At 39.2% G+C, this 22386-nt stretch overlaps 2 protein-coding genes across 10 annotated transcripts in view; one reads left to right on the forward strand and one right to left on the reverse strand.

The window, feature by feature from the left end:
• LOC308198532 (UDP-glucuronosyltransferase 1A1-like) overlaps positions 1–1341 on the reverse strand; it is a 40853-nt gene extending 39512 nt beyond the window's left edge. Inside the window, exon 1 of the mRNA XM_080601061.1 lies at positions 392–1341. Coding sequence (XP_080457187.1) covers positions 392–1246 — 855 coding nt within the window. The 5' untranslated portion in view covers positions 1247–1341. The remainder of the gene's footprint in view (positions 1–391) is intronic.
• Positions 1342–2620: 1279 nt separating this feature from the next.
• Positions 2621–22386, forward strand: part of USP40 (ubiquitin specific peptidase 40) — a 36184-nt gene continuing 16418 nt past the window's right edge. For 4 of the 9 annotated variants that reach the window (XR_013953986.1, XR_013953987.1, XR_013953988.1 and 1 more), the window contains exons 1-17: positions 2726–3198; positions 5131–5347; positions 5887–5954; positions 6929–7042; positions 7512–7676; positions 8213–8359; positions 11774–11917; positions 12828–12956; positions 13533–13634; positions 13978–14085; positions 15115–15436; positions 15910–15991; positions 17079–17250; positions 18156–18240; positions 19234–19304; positions 20407–20723; positions 21666–21792. Coding sequence is in view for 6 of the 9 variants with exons in the window: in XM_080601047.1 (XP_080457173.1) it covers positions 5149–5347; positions 5887–5954; positions 6929–7042; positions 7512–7676; positions 8213–8359; positions 11774–11917; positions 12828–12956; positions 13533–13634; positions 13978–14085; positions 15115–15436; positions 15910–15991; positions 17079–17250; positions 18156–18240; positions 19234–19304; positions 20407–20723; positions 21666–21792 (2352 nt within the window). In the remaining 3 variants the exon portion in view is untranslated. Of the gene's footprint in view, positions 3199–5130; positions 5348–5886; positions 5955–6928; positions 7043–7511; positions 7677–8212; positions 8360–11773; positions 11918–12827; positions 12957–13532; positions 13635–13977; positions 14086–15114; positions 15437–15909; positions 15992–17078; positions 17251–18155; positions 18241–19233; positions 19305–20406; positions 20724–21665; positions 21793–22386 lie in introns of all 9 variants that reach the window. The other 5 variants (XM_080601050.1, XM_080601051.1, XM_080601052.1 and 2 more) reach the window with 5 other exon arrangements.

The raw sequence follows: 22386 nt of genomic DNA on the forward strand, positions 1-22386 counted from the left end.
TGACAACAGCAACAACAAAAGACTCTCAAAGCATGGTCTTTGGGGTTTTAGTCAGACGAAAGAAATATATGCCAGAATTCATGAAAGTGAAACCAAAATTGCATCAGACTGAAGAATAAAATAAATATTCACTGAGGACGGTAGCTGGCTGATGAAGTCCTTTTTTTGTTGGACTTGTCAGAAAATCTTTACTAATTCAAATAACAGTCATCTGCCTCCATCAAGATAAAGACATTCCAGCCTGTGGAAAGCAACTGGCAAAAACCAGATGTATTAAATCATTACCGGATAAATAAATAAATAAATAAATAAATTCAAGAGCACTAAACCCCCATAAGCCATGTAATTACATTTCTTTGGAAAATGTATAATTTGGAGAAAAAGAACATACCTTAGACAGTGGTTTACTCTGAGCACAGTTTACACCTCCAATGAAGACCATATTGGGCATCACCGGTCTGACATACTCAAACACAAAGTCGTATCTCAGTAGCCAAATGGAAGCACCGCTCATCAGGTCTACCAGGGATACCTCTCTTTGAAGAATTTCAGAGGAAAGCTTTAATCCTTCTGCATAGAGGGCATTACAGTACACAAGCTCCAGGAGTGCAATCAATGCATTTTCCACTCTCTGGAGAAATGTCATGTTGTCCGAGTTGAATGTAAACAGTCTCGGGACATACGACAGAGGGCTTGGGCACTGTGATGCTTCATAGTGTAGATTGCAAGGAAATCCTCTCATGAAGAACACATGTGGAAGAGAAAGGTAATTAGCAACTGTTGCTCCACACAAAGCAATAGGGTCTGTTAGGAGAGCATCAAAGCTACTTTGATTCAAGTACTGCATTGTTTCTGTGCTGCTGAAAAGGTTCTTGCACTGAACAAAGAACACCCGGAAAGTGTGTTTTGAGATGTTGTAGAGTGCCAGAGCATTCAGTGGGAAAGGCTGGCCATGCAGGTGAGCAGTTAAAAACTCTTCAAAGTAATTATCCAGCTCTTCTAATGTGTAATCCACTGGGTATGTTTTCACAGTGTATGACTGTCCCTTTTCCATCTGCCAGCTTACTTCTGGTGTAAGCACCACCACTTCATGTCCTCTCTCCTTGAGCTTGAGAACTAGCTGCTTCATGCTCAGCCAGTGGCTTCCATCCATGGGCACCACCAGCAGTTTCCCTCCTTCGGAGAGGCCAGGAATGAGAAGGATAAAAATCCAGGGAGCAAGCAGATAGCAGAGCCGAAAAGTCATTTTCCTGTGGTCAGAGTAGTGACTGCGAAAGCGTCTTCTTCTTCAGGCTGTAGCTTGAAGATGCTTTTGGAGGAAGCGGATGGATTTATCTGCTGAGTTGTGCTGCTTTATCATTATCTTCTAGTTAATGATTTACTGCTTTGATCTGGGCTCAGCTATGGATGAGAACTGTTGTTGTATTTTTTTTTTAATTGCTTGTAAAGCCAAATGCAGTGAGTGACCTTTTCCTGTGCTGAGTCATTGGAGTTCTTCAGCATTTAACAGAGAACTAGCTCCTCAACATCCTAATCAGATTTCTTAAGACTTCCCCCTTAATCACTCTTGTGTCTTGTCTTACCATTTAGACAGGGCCAAGCAAGGCGAGTCTGGTGAGAACAACTCCAATAGCACAGTAACAAATGAAAACAGCTTCAACACATTTCATTACAGTTGGAGTTACAGATGTTCAGCGAATCTCTCTGAAGACAGAACAGGAGAACCTTAGGATAAGAGGAATGGGCAGACGAACCATGATTTTTCAGCTAGCAGGAAATAGAGTATCCCTCCTACAGCATACAGTAACACCAAGAGACATTGAGAAGGGCTGACCTAGCATCTGAAGCAGATTTGGAGCTATCAGCGCCTAAACAATTGGATGCCTAAATGGCACTGTGACGTGGAAAAATAATGAAACATAGGATATTTAGAACCACAGGTCCATAGAATATCCTGTGTTTGAAGGGACCCACAAGGATGATCAAGTCCAACTCCTGGCTCCACACATAACCACCCAAAAATCAGACCCTATGTCTGAGAGTGTTGTCCAAATGCCTCTTGAACTGCGGCAGCTCAGTGCCGTGACCAAATCCCTGGGGAGCCTGTCCCAGTGCCCAACCACCCTCTGGGTCCAGAACCTTTTTGTGACACCCAGCCTGAAGCATACCTGTCATTCCCTCAGGTCCTCTTAGAAGCACAACTGAGATGCAGAAGCAGTATTTCTCTCCCTTCCATACCACTGTCTATGCAATGATGTTTATTATGTAGAGCTTTCTGCATGTTTTTCCTGTCAGTCTTCTTACTTCTTTTTCCTACCTTACCAACGTCTGGAACTTTTTCCTTGTGTAGTGAAGCTACAGAGTAAGTGGCAGAAAGCATTTTTCCTTTAGACACTTGATAACTTTTCAGAAAACAAAATCTTTGGACTTTAGAGCTGGGGGAATTTTACCTTTCAGGGTAGAAGTGTAAGGAAAAAAATGGGTGAGTAATAACTAAAGCAAGCTACTACTTCTACATTTATGCAAAATACACTTTAAAACGATCCTTTGAAGTATGAGAAGTTCAATAAACAACATTTTCTCTCGAAAATGTTTTGGTAATGGCACCCCCAGTTTGCTGAAGAGGCATAAGTGAAGGCGTCCTGCCCTCCCTGAAGCCTGGGCCTCCTCTTGGGCCCCTTCAGTGCCAGGATGAGTGTTGTCCCAACTTTGCAAAACGTGTAATGGGGAAGGCAGGGGGTGCTTAATGAGAACGGGGGGAACGCATTCCTGCTTAATGAGGAAGGAAGGCAGAGGGTGCTTAATGGGGAAGGAAGGCAGGGGGTGATTAATGGGGAAGGAAGGCAAGGGGTGCAGAGGCGAGCTCAGGACAAGTAAAGTTAATCAGTATCTCAGGAGAGCTCCCGAGCATTTGCGAGCACGCCACTATCTCCCTCGGTTGGCTTAATTATCTGGCAAAGGTTTGTTTATGAGTTAAACTTTGCCGGGTTCAAGGCAGTGCAAGGCAACATCTGACTAAGGCGGACACCCCATCATGGCCGCCTGCAGGAAAACTACAGCCCCCAGCAGGCCTTGCGGCGAGGCCGCGCCTCCCGCCGTGCCTCGCGCGGCGCCCAAGCAAATATGGCGGCGGCGGGGCGGCGGCCAGGGGCTTGGGGGTGGCTGTGAGCGTGCGTTCAGGCGAGGAAAGTAAGGAAAGTAAGCATCCCGATCTTGGTGTGCTAAAATGGTAACGTGCAGCATGGCTAAGCGAAGGGTGAGAGGCTGGAGGGAGCTCGAAGCTCGGCAGTTACGTCCTGAAGCGTGGGAGGTGGGATCCAGGTGTTGGAGGTGCGCTCGGGGCAGGAAAGCCTATTGGGACGAGAATGAGATGGTTTGTTTCCTGACTGGAGCTCCTTCGTAGTGAACCCAACCGCATAGTTTTATTTTGTGGTGGGTCTTAAGTGTATATGCATTATGTGAAGTGCTAAAGAAGCATTACAGAAAAATAGAGCGAATGTTTTCATGCTGCTCAGAGCATAGCCTTTTGCTTAAAAAGTGCCCTGCTGTGAGAAGGACTAAAAATGCTTAATGTAATGCTATTTAATAAAAAGAGTTTTGGCAGGTACCTGAAGAGCTAACAGCTGGTTGAATGAGAAGCCATAAACCACAACTGGATTTTCAAAAGGTGTTCACCAAGGTTTGCCGCTGATGGCTCTTGAAGAAGTTAAGCTGACACAGGAGAAGAAGAATGTTGTTGCTTGATTAAATACTCAGCTAAATGATAGGAAACAAAAGATGAACCCTTGTAGGGAGGAGTGAGTGTTGTTACTTTGTGCCTTTTCTAGGGCCTTTTTGTAGGGTTCAGCATGTAAACTGTCAGGGAACCACTGTGAAGTCAGGTGGTTAATTTTTCTTGTGAAGCTAGCTGATATATTGTGGTATTGTCAAGTCTCAGTAGTGAAATTTTCAGGTCTTTAAGCTACTGAACAGCTGAATGATACAATAGCTGATAGCATCGATCATAGGTGAGTCAGAAGAGATGCATCATGGGGCAGAGGCAAACAACAATCACATACATACACTGTTTATGGAAACTGTATAGTGTCAGGGTTTGAAGCAAATATACAGGAACGAAACCTTGGGATGATAAAGACTTCTTTAAAGGCAGCTCAATGTACAGTCATTGTACAAGAAGTACAAAATAGTACACTGTAATTTAGGTATAGAAACCCATGGTTTGTACCCATCTTGAATGTTGCATGAAGATGTGGTCCCCCCATGTCAAAAAGTGTAAGGGCATCAGAGGAGGTTGATAAGGATAATTGAAGATGGGGGGAGAGGTTCAGTTGTAGGAGTGAATATGTCACTGTAGGGGCTTTTGTCTGGAGGTGACACATGAGTGGAATATGGTAAAGAAGGTGAAGGTAGGCATAGGAATGATTATTCACTGCTTCAATATAGCTCACTGTTTATTCACTTCTAAAACAAGTATTACAACATACCACATGGAACTATGGGGTGGCAGGTACAAACAGGAGCTAGTTGGGAATCTTGGTACGTGCTGAAAGATCACAGGGCTATGGAACAGGGCTGGTAAAAAGAAGAAGCACCAGTTTGTTGCCATTGAGTTTCTGACTTTCAATATCTGGAAGTGAAGAAAATGTTTTGGTAAAATATTGCTCTATATTTACTGGTTTATTAAGTTCTTCCCACCTGAACTGACCAATTAGAGACAGACTATTTGCATAGATGGATTTGTTGAGACTCAGCACGGGCGTTTTGACAAATTTTGGGGGCCTTACTAAGTTTTCCTGCAGGTAAGTGGAACACTAGTTAATTACAGGTGTTGAGAAGGACTTTTTTTTTGTATGCATATTTCTACTGATGAAAAATTGAAATGTGACAAATTTGTTTTTAGTTAGAAGTGTTTTCAGACCTGTGTGAAGATAAACGCTTTTACTTGAGCCTTTTTGTCACATTAGTGCATGTCTCTGTATGGATCTGACACTCCTTTTTAAAGGGAACAGGATGTGAAAGAGAACGGTATAAGCAATTTTTTGATCGGGACTGAAAGGTTCGTCACAGAGGATTTGAAGAAGGTGGATTCAGTTACATTTTTTGTGTTAAATTGATTTTATGTTTTTATAGGACTGTTTTGTCTTCACAATGTTTGGGGACTTATTTGAAGAGGATTTTTCCTTTATTTCAAACAATCATTGTGGAAAAGGGAAGAAATCAAAGCCCAGAGATTCTGAGCCTCCAGCTCCCAGAGATTTCACCAACCTAAGTGGTATCAAGAATCAAGGTGGGACCTGCTACCTCAATTCCCTTCTGCAGACTCTGCTTTTCACACCGGAATTTAGAGGTACTGTGTTCAGAATCTCCTTAAAGTAATGTTGGAATTGATATCTTGCAGTGACTTGCGTTTCTAATTATTTGTTAAAGAAACACCACAAACACAGATTGTTTTCATGAACAGTTTTCACTTCAGTTTAAATAAGTTATTACAGGATACTCAGAGTTTTCTCTCTTAAATTAGTATTGCCACTTCTACGCAAAATATAAGTAATGTATGTATTATATCTTCTTAGAGGTAGCCATTTACTGCTTGTGTAAATAAGAGAGGGTATTGCTGTTCATAACATGCTATTCATTTTTGATGCAAATACTACAATTCTTGAAAAAAATGTATATTTTGCCATTTAAACACCTCCACGCTTAGGGGTACTTTATAGCTTGAACCAGTTGTAATGATGAATGATGTTGAGATACGCTGTTTAATGTCTTAATCTGACCAAAAGCAAACAAATAAACAAACAACCTTGATACTTGACACTTAGGATAAAATGTCTCAAGAGAAGACATCTTTTTTTCTTAAATAGGAATTTTTCTTTACAATTACAGAGGCACTGTTCTCACTAGGACCTGAAGAGCTTGGAACTCTGGATGATATCAATAAACCAGACGCAAAGGTACTTAAAACTTTCCTGTCACTGAGTGTTGATTCATGTGGATTGAAACAATATTCTGAAATATCTCATGAGGATGAATGAAAGTCTGACTTAGATACTGGAAGACACTTTGGTTGGCTGATACTCATTTTTGCACACTAGATGCAAGTTTTCAGTGCTGTAAGCTTTTCTTTCAGAAGCAAGATGTTGAGCCTGTTTCTGCTGAATTTGATGGTAGAGATTCTTTTGTGTTCAGGAAAAGGAAAACCAATCCCAAAGTTTATACAATGCTTTTTTTGAACTGTGCTGTAACTAAAGCTACAGTGCTATGACTTATTTTTCACCAATTAAAAAAAAAGCATGCAGACTAGATGACTGCATTGAGGCTCTGAAGGTTTAACAGCCCACCCATACACAAGATGTTACGGGACTGGAATTTAGTATTTATTTTAAGAGTGCTTACTAATGCTGACTACAGAATTTCATTCTTTAGCTCTTGGGCTGAAGCTGGTTGCTTAGAAACATTTTATCTTTGTGAATCAAAGATAAATACAGGCAGCTGATCAAGCTTGTGGACATTGACTGCTCTTCACCTCATTATCCCCCCCCCCCTTTTTTTTTTTACCGATCAAGGAGTAGCTCATAAGTCAATGTCTTGATGTCTTGTTACAAGTTCTTAAGGTTTAGGATTATGAAAAATAGGACATAACGTTGTCATTGTGTACTTTGGTGGTGACTTAATTTTAAGCTGCACAGTTTTGCTTTATCACAAAACTTGTGTTCCATGACTGTATTGAGTAAGGCGAGGCATTGTACAGTTTTGGGAACCAATGTTAGCAGAAGTTTTGGTGAGAGTCAAGTAACCTGATTTATGAAAGCCTTAGACAACGGTGGCTTGTTACAAGATTTTTAATAAATTAGTTTTCTTTTTAAATCAAAATAATTGGTTTAAAGACTTTCTGATCTGCTGGGTATATTTTGCTTTATATTTCTAGGTTCGAATAATTCCGCTGCAACTTCAACGGTTATTTGCTCAGCTTCTGCTTTTAGACCAGCAGGCTGCGTCTACGACAGACCTTACTGAGAGCTTTGGGTGGAGCAGCAATGAGGTACAAACGGGCACCTGTGTCACCATCATTGATACTGAATTTTGACATGGAAAAAATTCTTAGAATATTTCAGGCTGTGGAGATAGCAGTTGATTAGGTCAACTGTTGTTTTATACTATTGTACCTCCGCAGGAAGGATGTCCTAATTGTTCCAGCAGTAACTAAGGTGCTTGTCCTTTATGTACTTAAATTTCTACCTAAATTGTTACTGTGTAACTCTGCTTAGAGTTCAGTGGAAACCTACATAGGTGAAAGTGTCTCATGTGGGGTGGATTTTATTTTATATACTTGTAGCTACTACAAAAAGCATAAGTTAAGAATAATGTAATAAATTTCTTTTGGGGTAGTAAATACATGGGTAACAATTGAGGCAGCTCTCTGCCACACTTAATGTAAGTTTGCTTGTTTTTTAAGCAATAAGCATAGCAGATGGCACTTCTTATTTCTTCAAGTTTTTTTTATCATGCAGGAAATGAGGCAGCACGATGTGCAGGAATTAAATCGGATTCTGTTTAGTGCTTTGGAGACTTCCCTTGTGGGGACTTCGGGTCATGACCTTATTAATCGATTGTACCATGGAACTGTTGTCAACCAGATTGTTTGTAAAGAATGCAAGAATATCAGTGAGAGACAGGTAAAGCTGGAGGATATTCCAGGATAGGTTTCTGTTTGGTCTTTTGAAGATGCTTAAAATGATTTTTCCCCAACTCAAAAAAAAAAAAGACAACTTTCTGAAGTGTCACTAGTAGTCTTCTTGAATCTGGGTAGTGTATATTGATTAGGGCGCTGCGGACTTGCAAACACATGAAAATTATGCATGACTTTGTTGCTAAATCTTGGCTGGCATTTGCTAAACCACCTACATCAAAAAGTGACTCACTAGGAAAAAGAAAAAAAAAATAGCATTATTAGATCTGTGTTGCAAATGTTGCCTGTAGTAGATAGCAGACAGCTGAACGGTTGGGGTGTAACAACAGTAAAACATATCTTTACATTGTTATACTGCTCCTTGTAATAAAAAAATTAAAATCTAGGGTGTATGTTCTTTCCCATCAATGATGAAAGCAAAATGAGTGCTCACATCTGCCACAGCAAATGGGATGAGTATCTTTCTATAATGTACTGTAAATTTACACTACTTACTGTCTCTTTTGTTGTATTTCTGCATAGGAAGATTTCTTAGACCTAACAGTGGCAGTAAAAGGTGTAGCTGGCTTGGAGGAGGCCCTGTGGAACATGTACGTGGAAGAAGAATACTTTGAAAATGAGAACTTGTATCGATGCGGAGCCTGTGATAAACTTGTTGAAGCTTCAAAGGTAATGCGTTAGGTCACTCAGTATTTGATTTGCTAACAATTAGAAACTTCACTTACTTGCGTCCACCCTGTAAACCTGAGATAAAAAATCTGCACCTTTCTTGTTGTATACCACCAGATTAGAATACCAAAAACAGACCTGCATGTTAAAGCTCAGCAGCTATGTCATCAAAACCTTATGTGACTCTTTTCTTGACTTGAGTATTGTCGCTGGCTTTAGTATAGCCAATGGTGAATAGGTTGCTAGGCCATATAGAAAAGAACAAAGTAAACTACATGGAAATTCTCACATGAAGAGCACAGATAACAAGCAACTCTTGCTCTACCCAGGGAAATAGACTCTCTTGGTTCAGGTATTGGGTTGTTTGCTGCTGAGCAGGTTTTTGCAGTGATACATTAACATACTGAAAACATCTGTTATGGTGCTGTATAGTGCTAGAGCCTTCAGGTGAGTAACAACAGACTCGTGAAAGGAACTAATCAGGTCTGGCAGCCTCACCTTGAGTACTGTGTGCAGTTCTGGGCACCGCAGTACAAAAAGGACGTTAAACTGTTGGAGAGTGTCCAGAGGAGGGCGGTGAAGATGGTGAAGGGCCTAGAGGGGAAGACATATGAGGAGCAGCTGAGGTCACTGGGCCTGTTCAGCCTGGAGAAGAGGAGGCTGAGGGAGGACCTCATCGCAGTCTACAACTTCCTCGCGACGGGGAGTGAAGAGGCAGGTGACCTATTCTCCGTTATCACCAGTGACATGACCCACGGGAACGGTGTCAATCTGAGGCAGGGGAAGTTTAGGCTGGACATCAGGAAGAGGTTCTTCACCGAGAGGGTGGTTGCGCACTGGAACAGGCTCCCCAGTGAAGTAGTCACTGCACCGAGCCTGTCTGAATTTAAGAAGAGATTGGACTGTGCACTTAGTCACGTGGTCTAAACTTTTGGGTAGATCTGTGCGGTGCCAGGAGTTGGACTTGATGATCCTTATGGGTCCCTTCCAACTTGGGACATTCTATGATTCTATATGTAATCCACTGGGTATGTTTTCACAATGTATAACTGTCCCTTTCCCATCTGCCAGCTTACTTCTGGTATAAGCACCACCACTTCATGTCCTCTCTCCTTGAGCTTGAGAACTAGCTGCTTCATGCTCAGCCAGTGGCTTCCATCCATGGGCACCACCAGCAGTTTCCCTCCTTCGGAGAGGCCAGGAATGAGAAGGATAAAAATCCAGGGAGCAAGCAGATAGCAGAGCCGAAAAGTCATTTTCCTGTGGTCAGAGTAGTGACTGCGAAAGCGTCTTCTTCTTCAGGCTGTAGCTTGAAGATGCTTTTGGAGGAAGTGGATGGATTTATCTGCTGAGTTGTGCTGCTTTGTCATTATCTTCTAGTTAATGATTTACTGCTTTGATCTGGGCTCAGCTATGGATGAGAACTGTTGTTGTATTTTTTTTTTAGTTGCTTGTAAAGCCAAATGCAGTGAGTGACCTTTTCCTGTGCTGAGTCATTGGAGTTCATCAGGGGTCAGCTGAGAGCTGTCGACATTAAGCCTGTGTTGAGAGCAATCCCTAGGAGCATAGGGACATCCAGACTGGAGAGCTCCTTCCTTTGGCTTGGTTTTCTGCCTTCACTGCTGAGCACCTTGGGAAAGTTTCAGGTGCTTGACACTTGCTAACACAGAACGTGTTAATCCTTCAGAGGAGTTGTGTATGTGGCCCTGAATGCTCTTAAGTGGTGGCATGGCTGAAGATATGGTTACTTTGTCTGCCAGCGTACTTTACTGTATCCTTGTGCTGAAAACCAGTCCTTGTTTTGTTGTTTTACAATTCAGAGTAGTTTCCCCATCATAGTAATCAAATTTGTGAATACTCCTGTGTCTTGTCTGTGCTCTTTGCCAGGGCCTGGGAAAGGCAGTTGTGTGAGTGCTTTACTAGAGCTGTAGGTCTTTGAATTGTAGGTCCCTTCAGGATGGGACAAAATGGTGTTTGGTGTTCTTTTGTGTTTGTTTTTGATGTCATACAGTTTTTCAGAAAAAAAAGTTGCCCATTTTTCCTCATATTCCTGGTATTTTTTGTAAAGAAGCAGCAGACATAGCTGTTAGTGCACTCTGCCTTTGTATTTTGCCCTCTTCACAACAGCGAAGCTCATTGGCCTGCTTTGGACATTCTTCTGTGTCACTTTGAGTGTGATCCAAACCTTGCAACATGCCTAATGTGGAAGGCAGGAGGTGCAGAGGCAAATTCAGGACAGGTGAAGTTAATCAGTACCTTAGGAGAGTTCATGAAAGTTTGCTGCTGCCTCATGTGGCTTGTTTATGGCGGTTTGAGTTAAAATTTGCCCGGTTCAAGGGAGTGCAAGGTAACAGTTGGCTACCTCTGAAACTTGGTCATGTAGCCAGCACTAGGGAGGCAGTTGTCTAATAGCATGACCCTCTGCATGCACCTAGCTTGTTTCAAAGACAAGGTGATCCATACCTGTTCACGCCACTCCTCTCTTCCTTCAGTTTTCTGAGGGTCTTTGGAAATTTTCTCCCCTCTTTTGTCCTGACCTCTAAAAAAAATGAGTATTGAAAAATCTCGCGTTCAAGAACTTTATCAAACTTTAATCATACAGTCTGATTAGCACTCTAAACTTGGAAGACCTGCTTTGAACAGCAAAATCCTGTGTGCCTCTGCAAAGTAGTCTTCACAACTGATGCAAATGGAATACCTAATTCTAATTTTCTTGAGCCGTGCATGTGTTCCTGATGAACCCTGTTATGGCTGTGTAAATGGAGAGTTGGATAGAGACACTGGAAGCACTCAGAGGCCACCGAATCTATGCTTACATTCAGAGCATAGCTGTTCATAGCATAGTTCAGAGCATGGCAAAGCTATCGTGAAGCTCTTGCTCTGCTGTAGCACCTGCAAAGTGGGAGCTGAGTTTGTGTGTTCTCTCTGGGCTCCTGGGAGCTGTGTGGGTCTGGTGATGGCACGTGCTGTGCAAGGGGTCAAGAGCAAAGTTGCTGGGAAAGCACTGCATAGCCTGACCTCGTGGGAGAGCACAAGCCCGGGGATTTGAAGCAATTGCTTCATAGTGTAAAATTGGTGAAAATCCTCTCACAAAGAACATGTGGTGTTTGGAAATGGAAACTACTGACTTGAATTTCAGCACTGTTCTGCTTCATTTTTGTAGCAGGATAAAGTATGAGACTGATGATCGGGGAAGATGTAGGGTGTCACAGAAGTGAAGGATCTTGGTTGCTTTCTAGAATGGCTAGTTGACAGGGAAATTGAGAATTAGGGAAGGCATTTTCTAGTAATGAAAACACTGGCCATGTCTGCCTCCTTGTAAAGCTTTGCTGGAAAATAAGGGTTTGACCATAGCAAGGTGGAAGCATTATTCTGTATAACAATATGCATATAACTTTTTTTATCGTTTTGCAGTCTGCTAAACTACGTAAGTTGCCTCCCTTTCTCACCATTTCTCTCCTGAGATTTAACTTTGACTTTGAGAAGTGTGAACGATACAAGGAAACGAGTTGCTATACGTTCCCTATCCAGATAAACCTGAGGCCTTTTTGTGAGCAGGTTTGTACTGTTATATTTGTTAAAGTTTCTATATACTCAGCAGAGAACTAATATCTCAGGACAAGGTATCTTTAATTTTGCATTTTGTCGAAGCCAGATGTTAAGGAAACTTTGTGGGTTTCTCCTGTGTCCCTAGTTCCAATGCTTTTGTAAAATATCTCCAAAAGATCAATTTCTAAGAGTGAGAAATACTTTGGAGCTATACAAAGTGGAAGGGTTTAATAATGACCTAAAACTTAATCTGAGATTTTTCTTAAGAAGTTAAATCTACTTTTGTATTGGCAATGCCTGTTAACAGATATATACGTTAACAAATACATAATGTTGTCATGTATGAATTTAGCTACGTATGTTTTGTGTCATTAGTTACTTTTCTTACAAATTCCTCTTTGTATTCATATACGTATGTTTTGGTTATAAACTGAGCGACACCATTACCTGATACCAGCTTTTGATCCCTAAAGTATGTATAGAATATGCTTAGTAGATGTGCTGTTATTGAAGTGATTTTTCTTAAAACATTGTTTTCTGTATTTGAGGAAGCCTTCAGTTAGTTTAAACATTTGTTTTTCCTCTATTTTTTTAAATGAAATAAGCTGGTTATTGTTACAAACAATTTGAGCCCTTCTATTATTTGCATCAATATTTAATTATTTTAAATTTGAAATATTTGAATTTCCACCACTGTTCAGAATCACGTCTAAAAAAATTGCTTTACAAGCCTGTGCCTTGGTCCATGCTTCATGTTGGTCCTTGCTAGTGTTCCCCATCACTGAAGAGCCCCTTCAGTCTTTGCATGTGCAAATGCACATTGAGAAGTATCAGAAGCTATGCTGATGGTATAAAACTGTCCTTATGTGGAAGACTTGCTGATATTTTTTTATTATTATTATTATTTTTCTTTTTGAAGACTGAAATGGATGATTCAGAGTACATGTATGAGCTCTTCTCTGTTATTATACATAAAGGTGGCTGCTATGGAGGACACTATCATGTTTATATCAAAGATGTGGATGAATTAGGAAACTGGCAATTACAAGTAAGTGCTAAAGGTTTCTTTTTCTTGCTCTATCTCATTTTTTTCAAAAAAGTATTAAGAGAATGAAACAGACATCCAAGTTAATATTTTAGTGAGACGTTTGGCCTTTTACCTCCTTGAGGAGGTTAGTTTTTGGCAGTATACTATCTCTTCAGGTTGGAAACTCGCAGGATTTTGGAGCAAAGTTTATATTTCTGACCTGCTGAACATTACTGGGCTGTTGTATTACTACTGCCTGTTGTATGGCATGTGCACAGATAGTCAGAGTGTGGGTGTGTATACAGTCCGGTCAGAGTGCAAGCTGCTTGAGCTCTGTTGTAGCAATCTTTGAGTGCGTCTTTGCCACGTGTTGTGTGTCATATGATGAACTGGATGTTTTTTGTACAGCATCCAGATGCCTATGTAAAGAGGCTGCAGAAACAATCTTGTGTAAAACACTATGCACAGCCTGCTCAAAAACATGCATTCAGAGGGTTTCCTTTACACTTCTAAAGTGCACATGCTGTTGGTAGTACTGATTGGAAAACTGCTGGCTGTGTTTGAAGTGTTTGTGAATCTATTATCTTTCTTCTACAGGAAGATGAGGATAGGCTAACTGAACATAAGGCTTTAAGAGAGAATGAAAATGCCAAAGAAACAGAAAATCCACTGGCGGTGTTGAAAGGGATTTTATCAGAGGTATGGTATGTAAAGAGTTTATTGCTTCTATTTTGATATTAAGGAACCCAGAAGAAGGGGTGAAGTATGCAAGAGGCAGGCTTTAGTACATAGAACTCTTCTGAGCTTATTGTGAAGCACATAAGGCTTGTAACTTAACCTAACTTCAATACAAATAGTGACTATTCATAGCAAAAAAGCCATTTTGGAGTATTTCTGAAGTTGCTTGCTCAAGCTGTTACAGAAGGTAATGTTAAATTGGATTATCAACAAATAGGAATTATTTAATCACTTCAAAATTACCTACTTTGTGTTGATTCTTTTACAGTGTAGCCTGTCATCCTACTTTTTATTTTCTCTTTAGGAAGAATCTAAACAAATTCCTGTGGATCAATTAGGGCAGAAGTTACTAGAGAAAAAAAAGGTGTCCTGGAATAAGAAATACCGAAAACAATATGGAGCATTACGAAAGGTAATATGTTAGTTTTTTATTATTAAGATAACTTTATATTCCTACTGAATAGTCAATAGGATGGTAGATGAAAACGTTGGCACTTTGACTAGCAAGATAATCCGTGTATAAGTGGTTAGTGAGACAAATCAGTAGACTGGGGAACAGAGAAAAGATTCTCTGAATGTATCATCTGCTTGAAAGCATGCATCTTTTTTCCATCTGTATTTTTGGCCTAAAAAATAACCAGCTTTGCCTATTACACCTTTTTTCACTTGCGGATGAAGCTGCAACAAAACTACTGCCACTTGACCATAAAAGCACTGATGAGAATTACAAAAGAAACACAGTAACTCTTCACAGTTGTAACAGAAATAAGTGAAATAAGCTTTGTTTAGGGAAAAAAAAGACCCTTTCTGGTTGTTCAGGGCATGTCTGTAAAATATGTCTGTAAAATTAACCCTTGAAATAAAGTCCTGTATTTATCCAGTTGTTTGCTGTATTTTCTTATGCTTTAAGAAAAATACTTTTGCATTTGTGCTATGGATATGTGGAAAATCCTTTTTTTTTTTTAAGTAAGAGCAACCATGCAGGTTTCAAAGCTAAGTATTTAAAAGTAGTTGTAAAATTTGAATATGAGTCTTCCACAGGGGTAGATGTTTTTCTGACTTTGACAGAGAACTGATAGAAACAAGTTCTGGGTAAACCAATATTAATGATTTCAAAGTTTCAGTGTTATTGTGAACGCTACTAAAAGTGACTTTTCACAAGTGCCAAATTTATTTCAAAACCACATGGGACAGTGCAGAACTGAAATAACTGTAAATTAGTTCACATGTTTTGAGCTATCAAATGAGACTTTGATTATGACTAAAACTGTAATTCAGATCTTTGTTTTTTTTTTGTCTTTGTTGGAATGGATTTCCACAAATGAAAGTTTGTCTATGAATTGAGGACAAATCAGGTCATGTAGTTAATATAGTCTGCTATATTTAATCCAGAGCATCTTCCTTTATTAAATGTTCTTTCTTGTACTTGCTTTCATTGTAGTATTTGCAAAATCATCCTCAGATATTTCAGTTCAGTCCTGACAAAAATAAGGTTGGTCTAAAGGAAAAATACAAGCTTCCATTTCAGTCAGATTCTCAAGAACTTGATCTCCAAAGCCCTTCTCAGAAAAATGATATCCAGTGGAATTTAGAAAAAACGTCTACAAGGCTAAGGGACATTTCTGCTGGTTGCCATTGGTTTGATCTGAACGATTCGAAAGTCCAACCGATCAAGGAGGAGGATATTGAGCAACAATTTCAGGGTAAAGAGAGTGCCTACATGCTGTTTTATCGAAAGTCGCAATTGAAACGACCTCCTGAAGGTATGCACAACTCATCTTTATGTTCTGGGGCTTTCCTTCATTGACACTTTTTGTGGAGGGTGAAGGCAGTTGAGCTTTTCTGTCCTTACCAAACTTTCTGGTGCTAATTGGAAAAAAGTCTTGACTCAAGATACAAGGAGCTCCAAGGAGCTAATGAACAGTTAATTGATTATAGCTGGCACTAACTTTTTTCTCATACGCTTTACAAATACTGGCAGAATATCTTCTACTTAAACAAGTTCTTGCTAAAGGCATTCATGTATCTGTTTCCCCTTAGGGAAAGATAGATGTGAACATGGAAGAATTAAAAATGCTTGGTTGACTGTTGTATCATTTGCAATTTAATTTACTCCATTAAGAAAGAGTGCAATGTTATTTTCAATGATTACAGTAATGTTTCATCTCACTTTTCTTGTTTACCAAAGCACATTTTAAGCAGTTGAGGCCAAACTAGCCTATATTATTTGTTGCAGCTCGAGGAAATCCAAGGTACCAAATTCCTGAACATCTTCTGAATGAAATGAATGCTGCTAATACTGAGCTGCAAAAAAAGAGGTACATTAATGTAACTGTATGAATCTCTTCAACAGCATTCTTAATCTGTAGATCTCAATTGATTTAAAATTAAAGAAAGTCATTGAACAGATGTGGAATAAGATACTAAAATGAGTCAATACAATAGAGGTTAATCAATACAATCTGTACATCCAGTTTCTGTCTTGTATTGGTCCCCTACCTCCCTGTTAGAGGCCTACCTACTCATACTGCAAAATTTCAGAGGAAATTTACTTAGTTTCAAATTGTACCAGTTTTTCATGGAAAAGTGCAATTCTGGAAGGAGAATGGAATGCGTTATCTAAATTACATTTATAGAGGGAGTTCTCCACTGGGAGAAGGAGGAATGGCTTGCTTTCCTGTGAAACAACAGATAAATGGTATCCTTTGCCTGAAACATGGAAAAAAAAAAAAGCTGGTGGTATCTAGGTTGGTAGAAAATTTTCCTTCTTGTGAGGAACACACAGAGCTGATGATGTGCCTGAATGCCAGTTAAGCTGTCAAAATGTAGACACATGCAAGAGATGGAAGTCTTGTGTGATACCCTTCTTCTGTGGAAACTTCATTCCTTTTAAGTGACATTTGCTGCTACACTTAGCTTCTTGCTAATAGAACCGAATATAGTTATAAAGGGGGAAGGCATGGCTGTGTCTGTCCTGGCAATTTTCCAGGAATTTTCTCTTTTTCTGTTTGTGTTTCAAGAGGATTGTTCTAAAACACAGTCTGGAGATGAAAAAACAAAACAAACAAAAAAATGCTATAGTCTCCCCATCCCTAAAGATAAAATTTTTGTCCTGTTTAGAAAGGTTGAAGCAAGGTGTAGGAACAAGCCCTATAACTGTGTGTTCTGTGTATGTGGAGTATGTCTGTGCTTGCTCTGTATTGTATGTACTATATGTATACATTATATACATATATGGCATTTTTGAGCACCTCTGCATATTCCTTAATAGAGGAGAGAATGTGACACTGAATTTAGTCATGAGATTATCAGTTACATGACCGTTGCCCAGAAGCATCTCTGAAATAAGTTAGCCGTTTGTCAGTATTAAACTCACCATTTCATTATTGTGTTTTTCTTTCAAAGAGTGGAATGTGACTCAGCAAACAATGGTATTGATTTACATCTCCATTTGAGCTCGTGTTACAAATTTGACAATGGAGCTTTGCATCCTTCACTTACTTGGAAAGAGAGTGTTCTGGATCTGACTATTGACAGAAGAAAAACTCTAGGAGATCTTCGACAGTCAATATTCCAGGTATTTACCATGCTGAATGAACTCAAACACTTTAATTTTAATTGAGATACAGCTGCTTTCTATGTATGTATTTATGCCACAATTTTTATTTCAATAAGAAATTTTTAACAGTAAATGTAATATCAGGAGGCTCAAAGCTATATGGATTTTCACAGAAGGAAACATTCCTATGTGGTCAACTTTTGATGTATTGATGAAGCTTTTGATAGATGAAGCTTGAATTAATTAAAGTTCATAAGCTAATTATTTGTATTTGGGCAGCCACTTTGCAAAACTTCAGACTTATCGTTAACATTTTAGTTTGTGACATGTATTTGTGTTTTCAAGGAGCTGGCTGGCCTTAACAAGAAATGCTTAGAGTTTAAGAAATAAGTAAATTAAGCTTAAGATTTCTTTTAATTAAGTATTGAAAGTGGTGTCTTTGTATTTACTACATTAAAGGAATGGGACAATTTGTAAAATGCTTTTTGTTGACATCTGTGATAAAACCACAGAATGGTTTGGGCTGGAAGGGACCTTAAAGACCGTTTAGTTCCAGCCCCCCTGCCATGGGGCAGGGACACCTCCTGCTCATGAGATTGTTCAAAGCCCAACCCAACCTGATGTTGAAAATGTAAATTGAAGCTAACTTGCTCTCTGAAAACATCATTTGCTTATGTTGTACAACTTTCAGTTAGCATCCAGTTGAAACTGTTTTAGTCTGGTGACTAGTGTAAAAGCACAAGTCCTAAAAAGCTTGTGTGTTTTCTGTGCCACTAGTTTAGTAGAAAGAAGTAGCAGCGACCTGTTAAGTGCCAAAATGAGCTTGGTGTAGCTAGTCTGTAACAGCTTTCAGCAAAGTTGTAATTTTGAGTGGTATGAGTTACTGCTTGTTGAAGTCGTGTTTTTTTTTCCTTACCAATTAGATATTGGAATCTTGGGAAGGAGACATGATTCTCAGTAATGCCAAACCTTTGCCAGCAGGACTGCATCTTTACGAGATTCTTGATGGTAAGACTACCACGTACAGGGGTTCTGTGTTATTTGTTTGGTGTATTTATTGAAGACACTGAGAATTTCTTATGTAAAACATCTTGGAGAAGTATATTTGCTGACAAAAAGATAATGGCTTCTATTTTGACTTTGATTTGCTTATGAGTATTTGTTTCCATAATAATTACCTAATAGGTAGAGGAGATGACAGAGAGGAAGCAGGGTGATACTAAAAAAAAAAATTTAGTTTAGGCTTAAGCTGAAGTAGGAATTGTGCAAAGGTAAATGATTACATAAGAAGAACATTAACTTCAACATAAAAATTCGTATTTTAAAACCATGTGTTCCATCTCCAGCTTTGCGTTATTATGTAATTCTAGGTGTAAGTCTTCACAAATCTACTCAGTTATTTTTAGATTTTTACAAGATTTATGGTCTGCTTAAGAAAATAAGAGTTCTTTCAGAACATAGCCCAACTTTTAAAATATTGACATCAAAATGCAGATGCACTCAGCTGTCAGTATTGCTTCAGATCTCAGTATGGTTCTTTAAATGACAGTCTTTAAAAAAAATCTGCATCTGGCTTATGGTAGGAAGGTAAAATAAATTGCAGTGTGGATGTTAGTATTTCAAAGAATATGCATGGAACACATTGTATGTAAGTCACTTGTTAAGTCCAGCTTTTTTATTTTAAATCTATTGATTCGCTGTTAAAGCTTATCTAGATAATCCTGACCAAGTAGCTTTATCAAGTGCTAGTGTGAGCCTTGATTTGTAAGGGAAATGGAACTGAAACCTTTGCGCTTTGGCCATCTTAACTGTGTACCTACTCCTGTTGCCCTTGCTACTTGAGTGAACCCTAACTTACCCCCTGTAAATTCTGATCACACAGCAGCTTTTGTAGTGGTGGACTTGAGCCAGAGTAGAATGTGCCAGCATATAGCAGTTACCAGCTGACCCTGTGTGTCTGTTTTTTGGGGGAGAAGAACTTGATGACTTCATCTTTTTTAGGAGATGAGCTGACACTGGACTGCTTTGGGCTGGTTGATGGAGCAGACATTTTTGTGTGGAATGGGAAAGAGGTAAATGAAAACCAAATATTTCTTCTCAGTTCCCAAGAGATAAGATGTAGTCTCTAGACATGTTTTTGGAAGCTTCAGTCTATTTTGCAGCTGTGCTACTGACATGCTAACATTGGCTTGGAGGACACCCCTTCAGCCTCATCTAGAATACAGTATTTTTACAATTTGTCACTTAACCTTCTGTGTGATGTACAGTGTGGTTCTTGGTAGAACTGTACAGAATGCAGAATGTGATACGGTCAGATTAATAGGTGCCTGTAGGTATCCAATGCCAGTTACACTGGAGTATAATCGTGAGAAGATCTGGCCTTCTTGGTAGGAGATCAGTTGATAGTAATGTGATAACTTATGCCCTGTGGTGAACCATTCACCTATTTTTGTGTATGGTCTCCCTGAAATGCTATGCTTCTTTTGGGTCCCCTCAATATCCAGGCTTCTGCTTAACTTTCAAATGCATGTTTCAGTGATTACATAACACAGCAAAAATTTGCCCTCCATCTCTATTATGGAATAAAATATTGCTTTAAACAGATTTTTGCTGTAAAAGTATACATTTGTTCTCTGATTTATCAAGGAAAAACAAAAACAACCTTCCAGTAACAGAGTTCTTATCTTTGTTGTAGTTTTGATGTGGTCTTCAATGCTCCAGCTTCTTACACAATCAAATTGCTTTCAGCAAGTAATTATATTCTTGGCCTGGGTAACAAATCAGAAAGCACAGACTTAAAAATCTAATTCTCTTCACCTGCCTCAGTCATGCTAATTTTTTTAATATTCTGAGGGGTTAAAGTCAGCTATTCATAATTTGGTGGAGACTGATTTTTCCATCCACTATTTACCCCGTTACTGTTACCAACATTATTTACTATACATGCAGACATGGAACAGACCTTAGCAGTATGCTTTCCTGTCCCAATACGTTTGAGTTACTCTCGTTGTTTGTTCAGTAGGCATTTGGTCAAAAATGGCTTATTTCTAATGAGAGAAGTTCCACCTTTTTGCTTCAATAATTTTACTGTTGTCACTTATTGCTGTATAGTATAGCTGTTTACAGAAATGTGCATTATTGATCTCTACATAATCTATGCATTCCTTACTTCAGGTTGGTGGCACAAAGGTGATGACAGGCCCTGATCATGAACCTGTGATCATAAACGTTCTTCGCTTGGCAGAGTATAATGAAGGAGGGAAGGGTCAACACTTCACAGAATCGCAGCACATCTTTCCATGCAGCACTAAACTGGAGGATCTGCACAGGGCCTTAGCACCGTCAGGAGGAATCATTTTAAAGAATGGCTCAGGACCTGAAAGAGAAGGCAAGAACTGGGAAGTTCTTGAAGAACATATGAAGGAAACGATCAGAAGTGTTGGTCTGACAGATGGATGTTCAGTACTAATCTTAGACAGCCATGACCAGAGGTAACCATTTTGATTTTAAGTATGTTTACTCAAAAAAGCAGTTGTGGCAAAATCTGTTCAGTTAAAATTATGCTAGATGTGTGTGTATGTATATATGTTTATATATACATTACTCAAATTAATTTTCATTTTGTGACCTTTTAAATTCAAGGTAATGTAGTCTTACATTTTTGGGATCAGACTCTTACCAGCTGTTAGATATTTTGCTCATAAAGTGCAGATGCAGTCACATCCTTTGACTTACACTTCTAATAGGAAACACCTAATGAGAACAAATTGTGCCCAGTATGCTGGCACATTTTTGGAGTAACTTGAATTTCTAAGCCTTGAGTTTTGTGGTTCTCTGAGAGACTTGGTGGAATGAGAGAACTGTGCAGTATCAGAAGAGTATGCAACTCAGCTGAATCTCCCAAGTTGAATCTAAAGTTGCCAGGGGCAAGTTTCTGGTCTCGTTTCCCTTCCAAGTGTATAGTCCTGAGGGTAGGTTCCTGTTTTTAGAGATGTGTATATGTGCTTGTTATATAAATTCTAACTTCCTAGCTGAAACAGTTCTGAAAAATTGCAACTACATCGGTGAGAGAGTTCTTCTCAAAGAGCTGTTTCTCTGTTTGTGTAGTAGCAGACACATAGTCTCAAAGTCTGGTTATTACTTGGTATGCTTTTAAAATATTTTTTCCAGAAGGCTTAGATCCAGCCTCACAAAGTGACTTCGACTCTGAGTGCCTTCAAAAGCTCTATTTCCATTGAAAGACAGTTACCAAAACAGTTTTTCCTGGTTTACTCAATAGCCAGCCGAGTGGTGCCTGGATTCTGCCTGAGGCTATCATTATTAATGACCTAGGCATTTTTGATTTATTTGAGAGCTTTGGTATTTAGCAATCTAGCCCAGATAATACAAAGTTCTGCTGTCCTTGACTATATTTGTACTGCTCATTTTTACAGCTTTGTGAACATTTCAAGTGGCAATTTGACTGCTTTTACATACGACATCAGCTGGCTCCAAGTTAAAAACTTCTGTGGAATGGAAGATGAACAGAAACACGTTAAAATTACTGCCACTATTGAAACAGTAAGAAGTCTGATTGTTCAGCCATTTAAGACAGGCTATTTCCCTGAGATGTTTGGCCAGTGCAGTTGGGCAGGTTAATGAGGACTGGTTTTAGCATTTGAACTGAAGTTTCTGTGGGGGAAATAGTGTGCAGCTTGGAGTTAAAGTTACTGGAATATTTTGATGTTATGTATTAAGACCATAATGCTGGTAACTTAATACAGTGCAGTCTACACTAGTGTCTTTGTGTGAAACAGTTTTCTTTTTGGACCATCCTGTAAGCGTATTGAGGCCATGCCAGTAACAAAACCTGAAAGAGGAAGAAAATACTATTTCTTCCTTTCAAAACAGGATAAGAAAGAAATGCTGTTTTTGCCAAGGGGTGGATTTCTCTGATACCTTTTCTGCTTTTTAAGTTATTTCCTGTTACAGAACGTACTGCTTGCAAAATGAATATTTGCAAAATATTAGTCTTTTGATAAATTCAAAAGTTAAATACTATTTTCTTTTCTTTGGAATACTTTCTGCAAGAAAAACTTCCCCAAATATGTTGCATGTAATAAATATACAGATATCATATTTCTGTGTGATAGTATTAAATAAATGTTTTCTTAG

Source organism: Anser brachyrhynchus (genome assembly GCF_964034855.1).
Source record: "Anser brachyrhynchus genome assembly, chromosome: 7".
NCBI lineage: Eukaryota > Metazoa > Chordata > Aves > Anseriformes > Anatidae > Anser > Anser brachyrhynchus.